The sequence below is a fragment of the Limulus polyphemus genome, unplaced genomic scaffold, assembly GCF_000517525.1.
Source record: "Limulus polyphemus unplaced genomic scaffold, Limulus_polyphemus-2.1.2 Scaffold962, whole genome shotgun sequence".
NCBI classification, from domain to species: domain Eukaryota; kingdom Metazoa; phylum Arthropoda; class Merostomata; order Xiphosura; family Limulidae; genus Limulus; species Limulus polyphemus.
The window spans coordinates 49,771-60,922 of NW_013666572.1; the positions used below are offsets into that span (position 1 = coordinate 49,771).

General features: G+C 34.1%; 1 protein-coding gene across 2 annotated transcripts in view; it reads left to right on the top strand.

Annotated features, from left to right (window-relative positions):
* The window catches only part of LOC106461445 (homeotic protein antennapedia-like), a 93,982-nt gene that overhangs the window by 47,670 nt on the left and 35,160 nt on the right, over nucleotides 1–11,152 (top strand). For both annotated transcript variants that reach the window (XM_013921267.2, XM_022388422.1), the window contains exon 2: nucleotides 4,070–4,947. In XM_013921267.2, the coding sequence (XP_013776721.1) occupies nucleotides 4,215–4,947 (733 nt within the window). In that variant the 5' untranslated portion in view covers nucleotides 4,070–4,214. The remainder of the gene's footprint in view (nucleotides 1–4,069; nucleotides 4,948–11,152) is intronic.

Below are 11,152 nucleotides of genomic sequence, written 5' to 3' on the forward strand. Positions count from 1 at the left end.
CGAGTGAAAATAATAGATTTACTAATATCTCGTCGAAAAAGCTTGCTAGAGTGCAAAGATGAGACAAGTTTTTAATTTTCCTGAGAACACTTTAAACAACTGTGTTCAGGTAGAGTCTGTATACTTTTGAGTGTTAAGTCCAGCCATTCAACTTATTTACGGTCAATTATACACTGTTGGCAGCCTCAGAACTGTGTTCTTTACATCGCTTCTTCAAGTGCGATATTACGTGAAACTTTATCAAGCTCTTTTACTTTGATGTTGGTACTAAACGTCACTCTCTGCAGTCGAAACACGTGTCACGCTCGTAAATAAGATTTGAATACACGATAAGCTTTATAGCTGAGCTTACATCTTCGAATAATCGTGTCAATACATATTACTTTGTCATCACTCGGAACTTGGAGTATCAGCATTGGATCAAAAAAAGAAATCACGTGAATTAGCCTTCCAAGGAGATCTTGTGAGGCCTCATAACTTCACTTTCTTCTGCCACGTGGACTGGAAGGACCTGCCGTTGTCGCGGCTACCACTCCCAGCCCAGTGACCTAATGATGATGTCACGGTACACGTGCTAACAGGTTGAGTACTCCTAAAGTTATTTAAAGCCTGTTGTAAAAGTTGGTTTGTCATAAACATGGCTTGAAATGTGCTAGAACTGCCTGGTCGACACTGCTTGTTGTTTGTACAGATGGGTGTTTATTGTACCCATTGATGTATTCTGTAATACACACACGAAACCATCTTATAATTAAGGACCTCTACGAAAAGCTTTTTATGGGAACGTAGAAATGTAAACAACCTGTTTACATCGAAACGACATTACAAGACAGGGGTTTGAAAAACAAATGGTAAATACAAGCAAATTATGTTTAAAAGTGTCCAAGTATCCTACAAGTTACTTGCACGTTAATAAATATCACATGTTAGGAAAGCTGGTCCACAGTTCATGTTAGTGATGTCCTTCTAAATACGGTTGACAGTTTTCAATGTTCACATCTGGCTTATATCGTTTTCTTTTTATTTGGATTATATTTTCTCTGATGATCAGTTTGTTTGTGAATAATGGTCATTTCCTGTTTTACTTGCAATAATCACAGATACATGCATTCAACGGTGCCTTCAAATCATTCATGAAATAAAATACAAATATGTATATTTATAAAGTAACAGTGCCTTCATGTCTCTCATAGAGAAAAACACATATCTGTATATTTATACAAGTAACAGTGCCTTCATGTCTCTCATAGAGAAAAACACATATCTGTATATTCATACAAGTAACAGTGCCCTCACGTCACTCATAGACGAAAATACAACTATGTATATACACACAAGTTACAATGCCTTCACGTCACTCAAAGACCAATATATATATATACATATATACCTGCAAGTAATAGTATTTTCACGTTATTTATATAACGAAATACATATATATATGAACATATATATAGACATTTTACATTACTTGTACAAAACATATTTTTCAAAGGACTAACAGGATCATATGCAATAATTACAGACAAAATTGGCAAAAAGAATAAAATCAATAAGTCTTTTGTCGCTGTTTAACTCATCGTACGTCTGAAATTATTATTAGCAAGAGAGAGTTATCACGTGGGTTATTTCAATGTTATACAATGTTATTCAATGTTATAAAATAATTGTTTGTCTTTTTTTTTTAATCAGAAACAATACAAACTGAATGCAAAAATTACTAAAAATATTCTGAATATTTGTTTTATTTCTTGCTCCAGTGTTATGGCAAGTAGCGTTCACATAAAGGATTTTGGGTTTATTTGTTATGGGTTTATTTGTTAAATCAGTATATATATATATCTTGTTCTTTTTGGTTTCTTCTCTGCCTTGTAGAAATTCCGCCCTATTATTTACACATAAATTAACTCGAATGACAAAAACAGCAGAATAATTAAACAAACGTATAATCAGAATATTCCTATAAGGTTATATTAAAAAAAATCCTTATCTGGGATGTATAAAAGTACACTTGCATGATATCTGTAATTGCTAGAGCGAGATAAAATTACCTGCAATTTTGGTACCATTGCAACCTGCCCTGTCATTGGTGGAAAACCGAGAGAGGTTTCTTTGGATACTCCAACGCCTCAGCAAACAAAACCACTCTTAAAATGCAAACACTAACAAAGATTTTCCTCATACTTGACAAAGACCCTTTTATTATTGAAGATGAAAGTATGATCATCTCTGATTTACCTGCTGAAAAAAACAAAAAAAAACAAAACAAAAACCGGCGTATTCCTGACGTGACTGTACTGTAATCTTGTAGAAAGTTTTGCTTTTCGAGAGCTGGCTCCATGCGCATTTGATTCCTATGGTTCACATCAATAATGCACCCGCTGTAATTTGGTATGAACAAAAAAATGAAACAGGACTGATCACAGAGGCGTGAGCATCTGCAACCAATCACAGGCTCGTGGAACCTGACGGGCAACTGAAGAATCGTGGCAATTTTTATGGGGATTTCTGAAGTACGTTTTGAAAATCATGGGTCAGATTCAACTTGTAATGGCGATGTGTAGGGTGCATGAAAATTCTCAACCACAAAGTTCGCAAGTAGCTTGAAAGGGGAACAAGGTCCTGGCTGACTATAGCCTACCACGTGCGACAAGTGTAGTCTAACAACAGAGTAGTGAGTTATTTCACTCAGTTTTTAGGGAAGAAGTTCTAATCTTAACAGTTTACACATCAACTGACTTCAGTTGAAATGTAAGTACAGTTGCTGGATAAGTTGATAATTTTCTTGATACAATACGAACTACCATTATACGAATCATTCACGACTAAAATGTAGGATATAACACGTGTTCTGATCCCCAAAAGTCTTCCTAAAAACATATTTTTCCTCGAAGGTACAAACAAACACTTGTGTTTTATGAAACGCGGCATATTGCTGTTGTAATTGGAGCATTACGCTCATTTATCGAACAACTAATCGCAATAAGAATCTCTTAAACACAAAATTCTCTGTAACGAGTAGATAAGAGTCATTTCATTGGCAGCTGAAGTTAGCTCTAACAATCTACTTAAATAGTCGTTTATTGGTGTTCCATGCAATCAAAGAAGATTGATTATCCAGATAAGATTATTGGAAAGGCTGGGATTAGTGCCCAAGAGCCATGTTTGTCAATCTGATTTTATTTACAGATACACGCCTTACTTCTTTTAATTTGTATCAGCTTTCTGATGTTAATGTTGTACATTGAAAGAGTGTGAAGCTAAAGCTAGAGAGAAAAGAGCCAGTGATCTGAAAAAAAAAACTATATAACTTATTTTCGTTTCTAGAATTAGTCAGAGAATTTATAAGTGAATGAAACTGAAATTAGTCAGAGATTTTAGTCAGAGATTTATAAGTGAATGAAACTGAAAATTTCTTTTTTCCATTCGAAGTTTCATTCTGGTGAGTATTTTGCTTAAAATGACAAGTAGTTTCACGAGAGTTCGCGTGAGAAACGACAATAGCCGTGATATAAGGACTCTACACTATCTTAAGAAAATGAATTTATGTTTTTTTTCAACAGCAGCAGGCAACATTATGATAACTTTCACGCAGGAATGCACGAAATGAAATTCATGAACAAGATTCGGAACAGAGCGACTTGAGAGAAGTTGGTGTTATAATCTAATTTATTGTGTTTAAGAAAAAATATATATATAATATCAGCCAAGAAAAATATTTTTGGGGAGTTTTCTATAAAGTTTTGTTTCAAAATAATGTGTTTTTTTTATTGTAATTTTCGTTAATTTAACGAGATAGTATTCCAGACAAAATGGTTAATTGAATGGTTAAGAGAAGCCCAGAAGTTAAAATTAATTGCTACCCCTCTACCCAGCCCATTGTAACCTTTGGTCACTCCCCACTGGTCGGAGCTGTTCTTGTCTCTTATTCAAATTTAATAACGTTTCGTGGCTGTTAACAAACGGTTATAGTATCAAAAGTCTTGCTTTACACATGTTGTCCTAATGTTGTCAATATACATTATTTTTAGTACTTTCTAATTTTTGTCACGTCTCTTCTTTTTTTCAGGAGTGGATAGCTGGAGAACTCCCATTGGTTATCCTACCCAAGAACTATCGAATCCCAACTCATCGCGCTTGCGCAGTCAACTGAAACTACAGGACTTTCTCACTTAGTGTGATTCTGCATCTAACTAACCACAAATCATCAGAGCATGAACTCATATTTTACAAGCTCGTATCTCACTGATTTACGAACTGGCGACCACTACAACAACCAGCCAGTACACACCCAGCCCAACGGTGAGACTTGTGAACAAGTCTCACGTCAGTATCTGGCTCACACACAATACTGCTCGTCTCCTTCCCAGGGAGCAGGTACTTATCCGCGCTTCCCCCCTTACGACCGTTTGGAAATTCGACCGATCACTTCATCGCCCAATTCCCCTAGCCCTCCTGAAACTTACTATGGGAACCACTGTGGTCAGCAACCTCCTGGACCTCCGGCTCTTCCCCATCCGCCTCAGCCAGCTCACCAACCACCTCCCCCTCATGGGCCGCTAACACATCCCAACGCTTATGTCCCTCAACAAGATGGTCAGAACTGTAGAGGGTCACCAAATGGCACCGGACCTCAGCACCAAAACATGACCCAGTATCCGAGTTGTAAGATGCAACAGCCACCCCTACAGCAGCCTCCCCCACCACCACAGCAACAACAGCTTCATCACGATCCGAATGGCGTTCCCAGGCCAGTATCGTCCGAGTGTCCTACCAACATGCACCAGCAGCCCTGCCAGAGCCCTCTCCACTCTGGCCCTCCTCAGCAACAGATGTACTCACCAACGGCGGGAAATCCGCCCAACGTTCTCAATCCTGCAAGCCAGCCTCCTCCATCATCCGGGGCTCTTCCGAGCCCCCTCTACCCCTGGATGAGAAGTCAGTTTGGTAGGTACCAATCAATAGATTGATTTCCTATAGTTGTCTGTGATCGATCACGACACCACCCAGTTTCTGTGTTCGCTACGTGTAGGTGTGGTGGGTGGAATGTAAGAGTGAACGCCCATTAGCTGTTGGTTCCTGGTGTGTTTTTACCAATAATGTGCCTATTCGAGAGAAAATGTGGTGCTTGTCATTAAGTTTTAGATTGTAGGAGAGAATGAAGCATAAGTTATAGCTTTCCAGTAAAACTTGGATGTTTTTATGACTCTTTGAAGCACAAAATCAATACACACTCTGAAATCAACCTTAAAAAGTAAAGGGTCTGAACGAAGTTTCATAAAGTATCAGCAAAATATTAATAAAACTTAAAATTTTGCTGTACGTCGTTAAAACACTGTTTACACAATTTTAATGGTCACCAAAACTTTATCATAAGGCAGTTCTTATGTCACATGACGATTACGTACGTAAAAAAAAAAGGCAAATTAAAATTTTTTGCTATTATTTTGACGTATGCTTTTAATATTTTTACTTCAGTAATTGCCCCCCCCCCAAGTAGCACAGCGTCATGTCTGGGGACTTACAACGCTAGAAACCGGGTTTTGATACCCGTGCTGGGCAGAGCACGGATAGCCCAGTGTGTAGCTTTGTGCATAATTACAAACAAACAAACAAACAAACTTCAGTAATTTTATCCCTACGTTCCCTGGTGGCTCAGCGGTAAGTCTGAAGGCTTATAACACTAAAACCCGGGTTTCGATACCCGTGGTGAGCACAGCACAGATAGCCGATTGTATATTTTTGTGTTTAATAAGAAACTAAGAAACAAAAATTTATCCCCAAAATATATCAAACGTGTTTTGTGTATAGAGACCTATAGATACGAAAGGTGTTTTTTTTTCTCTAAAAAGCCCTTAATATTTTGCTTTAACAAGTTATAAGCTGCTCCACTGTTCACATAATATAGGAATATTTATTAGTATATTTTTATATTTGTTATATTTTTATTTTATGTCACTTTAGAGATACTTTTGCTCTGCTAGCTTTGTACATGGATTTAAGACTATCCTATTGAAATCTTAAGATGATTGAGCCTCATTAAATACTATTGGGTTAACGGTTGAAAATGTCGGTAACAGAGGGTACTCAACTGATGAGCAGTGCATTATAATAGTTATAATTAAGTACGTAAGAGCAGTATATTTAGTTAGCTATACTCACTACCGGGTTTAATTTTATTTTGAATCTAATTAGGTACTTTGTTCTGATCGAAAATTACTATTGATTGACGTTGAATTACCCTTCATAAAGTGCAATGAACATAAACCCCTCTCCCCCCCTAAAAAAAGGAATCTAGCGGATGTAAGGTAATTATTCAGAGCACAAAATCAAAATAAGAAACTATTTATAATGAAAATAATGTTTTCTTTTTTACTGAAATTAACATAAGATGTAGTTTCGAAAGGTTAAATATATAAAAGCAATACATTGTTTGTTTTGGCAAAAGTTACCCCCTACCACACACACACACACAGTTATCTATGTGGTCGAATTACGTTGTAGTTGTTATTATTAATCACATTTTTTTTTTCGTACTTGCTACACACGTTTCTCAACAGAACTTGTAGCTGCCTGATTGTTGATGACAATGAAATTACGTTTCCAACAGAACTTGTAGCTGCCTGACTGTTGATGACAATGAAACTAATGGCAAGAAATCGTTATTACAATCATTTGTAATATTATTTAGATTTAGAAACGAAAGGCTATAAATTCTAACAAACTCTTAATTTACTACTAAGATCTTTTTAAGAGCATATAGTTGAAACTGTTTACTTGTGTTAATTAACCATTCCTTTTTTTTGCTATATTAAAGTTGCAGGCATTTTGTTGGAAATTTTTCACCCCGAACTTGAGACCTACTTGCGCTAAGTGTCTTTTTACTTCTGTAACAACCAGTGAAGTCACGTGATTGCGATAGTCTGTTTTTTTTTTTTTTAGTTGGTTAGCAGAAATTAAATTATGTGATAGTTTATAAAAATTAGTTATCTATTACTCTGATCACTAACATGAGAAACCGGTTTTGTTTACAACAAAACAATTTACATTTTACGAATAGTAAGAAACAAAAACCCTTTAAAAAATTATCTTGATGTTTACTTTATTCGGTGCTTTTCAGAAACAATCAGTCAGAGAGAATGTATACAGATAACACAGGCCTGCGAATTTAAACTTCATAAAAGTTGTTTTGGTTGTAATAACGAATTTTCCATAATTCAGCTACGCAGATTTCGAAAATAATATTTATTGTTTTCTATCACGTAAATATTTTTACAAATCAGGAAAAAAAACATTTCTTACTTAAATCAAATTATTATTTCGCTTACCACAATAAAAAAAAATATATTATAATATTCGTTAGCAAAAATACAAACAAACTGAAGAAAAGGGAAGAACATTGATGTCAAACGAATATGCATCCTCATTCATCCTGATTTTATTTGTGAAACCTATGTATTTTAGTCTCAAAACTGCGTGTTGTGGTCTTTCTTTTATGTATTGCGTTATGACGTTTTGTGAAAAATCTGTTCGCGATGGAGAAAAATTGATATCATTTTCGGATTCAGCGTACAGAAATTATTGTAGAACACGTACAAATTTCAAGACAATAAAACCATCGCAGGCCTGTGTTTATGAAAGATATAGAAAGCACTGCTGTTATTAATTATCACTACAGTTATTATCAAAAGTCATATAAGATTAATAGTGACCTCAGAGTGAAAAGAAAAGACTAGTTAATTTAGTAACTTTAAAGACTGGAGACACGCTTAAATAAAGTATTAAGATTTATCATTAGCAGGAGCTTCAGATCTGAAGTTAAAGTAACTGCTAAGTTAAATGCTCAGACAATGGTTCATAAAAATGAAAACCGTGCGAGTCGCATCAGCTTATTCTGTAACCGTTTACACGAAATATTAAGAATGCAAACATCGCATTTTTACTTTACAAGGCGTTTTAACACGTCTAATGGCAAAACGTTGCATGTAGTTTACACTTAAGTAAATATGCATGCCTATGTAATATATATATATATATATCATTTACATGTACAGAACAAGAACGTTGAGCTTAGTGGTTACTTAAGCTTCAGATTGGAGCTCCTGCTAATGATAACCACAAACGTTAGTCGGCGTGCTGCTGCTTTAGAATGGAATCGAATTTATCTGCATAAAGTTATTTGCGCAAACGCGATTTGCACACTGTGGGGTGAGCGTTGTTTACTGTGTAAATAGTATCAACCGCATGGGGGTTTCTATAGTAAACCTGAATGTTATTGTTAAGGATATATATAATTTAAACACAGTACCTGAACCTGGATTACAGTACTAAATTAGTTAACAATGGATAACTGTTGAATACTTGTCAAACAGTACTTTCTACTCTGGTTTAAATATGCTATTGTAATACACGATTTCACTTAATGCTTCCCTATCTCCTTTGTCTTCAACATATGTTATTACAACACACGTTTTCCATTAAAACAACTTCCCTGGTAATATAATACGAAATGGAAAACAAAAGTGTAAAAACTGATTTTCAGAAAATTAAGGAAAATTCAAATATAAAAGAAATGAATCCCAGGGAAATTGAATTAAAACTTTTTTTTTCTTTTGTCTAAGAAAAGAAATTTTAGTGGAAGTAAGGGGGAAATCTCATGTTTATGAGATATTTTCATGACTCTCTCGTGTTCACCCTGTACATATATTGTTGCATTACACATTTTCATAAAAAAAAAACTGATTGATTCTCTTTTTGCTTGCATTTTTCTTTTTACCATTTTTAACGTTCAGTTATAGCGATAATTATAACACTTTACCTTTTCTTTATCTTATCTAAAAGTACATAAAAGTTTCATCTATAGTGAAATAATAACATTAGTATTTGTACCAGTTATTTTGTTATAATTCTTTTTCAAGGTTCGTTTCTTGTGTTCTTTCATTTATTATGCTCGTGTTGAGCAGATGTTATTAAGATAAGTTTTTACACGTTTCGTCATTCAATATTTTTACTCTGGGAGGAAGACGAGAACAAACGTGCTGTTCATTAATTTTCAAAGTTCCTTTTATTGTGTTTTTTTTTTATGTTCATACTCAGCATATATGTATATACACTATGACTGTAAAAAAACAAGTTGTCTCCCTATCAGTTTAAACTTGATAAAACAAAATAACTTTATCTAACGCGAGGGAAATAGCCTTAACATTTAAATTTGGCATCTTTTGAACAACTTTACAACTATTTGTTAAAATGATTTGTAATTTTAACTTTTGAAAAGAAAATGTGGGCCCCGGGTTGGCCCAGTAGTACAGATCTGGATTTCGGTGTTGGCGATACAGGTTCGAATTCTTGTGATATCACAATATATTTTCCACACTTCAAACTCTGGGTGTGTTATGAGAGTGGCAGGTAATCCCTTAGCATTTATGGTGGGTGGTAGGGTGCTGCTGATTGCCAAGTAGTTCGAAATTATGGACAGTGTAGCTTAGTAGCTCTGTCACAAATATATATATATTACAAACGAAAAATTCGAAAATAAAATAACATCCATTATAATTATTTAGAAGTTATGTTTGCATAATTTATTGCTGATTTTTTTAGTAGAAATACTTAGTCTTTACACTTTTGATTTGTATGTACTTTTTATAGTATATGCTTAAAAAATATATTATGTACTAGCCGGAGTATCCGTACCCTGGACGAAAGTTATGTAGATTCATGACTAATGAAAGGTTATCTTAGGACATGAAAAGTTGCCTCCCTTATATGTAATTGTAAAAAAAAAATATATATATATATATCAAAACGCCCATACAGACTGCCAAACGCATAACTGAAAACTTGTATGTACCTAATGAACTTCCATTACAATTTTGATGAAGATCCATTTACCCCCTGCGAAGTAGTTACATGAACATACAACAGACAACGACATTACTATTATATTTATATGGATACATTTCGTCTTTGTTTGATCATTATTTTCGTACTTTTATTTCTTACGTTATTTTAAGTAAAACTGTTGGCGTTGCTACATGTGATTATGCTTGTAATAATCATTCATTGTTCAATGCAACATTGTTCATATGCAACACTAACGAATGCCTTTTTCATATTCACAGCATGTGTAACTTAGGCCAATAGAGTTTGCTTGGAGAAATAATAATATCTATAATAATTTTACAATGAAAAGAAAACTTGTACTAAAGAGATTCAGCGCCGAAATTAGACGGTGATGAATTTCATCATTGAATAGCTAGGCTTAATAAACAACACTAAAAATAGGTGGGATGAATTCTATCATTGAATAATAAGGCTTAATAAACAACACTAAAAATAGGTGGGATGAATTCTATCATTGAATAGCAAGGCTTAATGACAAACATTACTAAAATTAATAATGGTTGGAGACGGCTTGAATGGTTAACGAAGAAAAACTTTAATATAAGTTTAACATAACAGCAAATGTACAACGTTTCGACAAGGTTTTGCCATCATCAGATACAAGTAATTTACACTGACACGGGTATATATATATAGTAGTGAACAAAGATGTCACATGACCGGATACTGTTGCAAAACTTAGAAGAGGCATCTTTCTTCAATACATTTACTGTTATGTTAAACTTATATTAAAGTTTTTCTTCATTACCCATTCAAGCCGTCTCCAACCATTATTAGTCTCAAAGTGGGTTCCTCGTCATCGAATTACTAAAATTAGATTTTGGTGAATTCTATCATTGAATAATAAGGCTTAATAAACAGCACTAAAATTGGTTGGCGATGAATTGTATTACCGAATAGCAAGGCTTAATAAATAGTAAATGGATATTAAGCCTAGTTCATTCCGTTGATTGAATTGCTAAAGCAATCTTTCAGTCAAAAGCTCTAACTAAAATATACGTATTGAAAATTAATATTACAACTCAAAAATTAATCTTAACTGTATATATATATATATACATATATACATACATACATATATTAAACATATTGCTCAATATTCTTTAGTTAAATAACTATATATATAGTAAACATGTTCTGCAATATTCTTTAGTTAAATAACTATATATATAGTAAACATGTTCTGCAATATTCTTTAGTTAAATAACTATATATATAGTAAACATGTTCTGCAATATTCTTTAGTTAA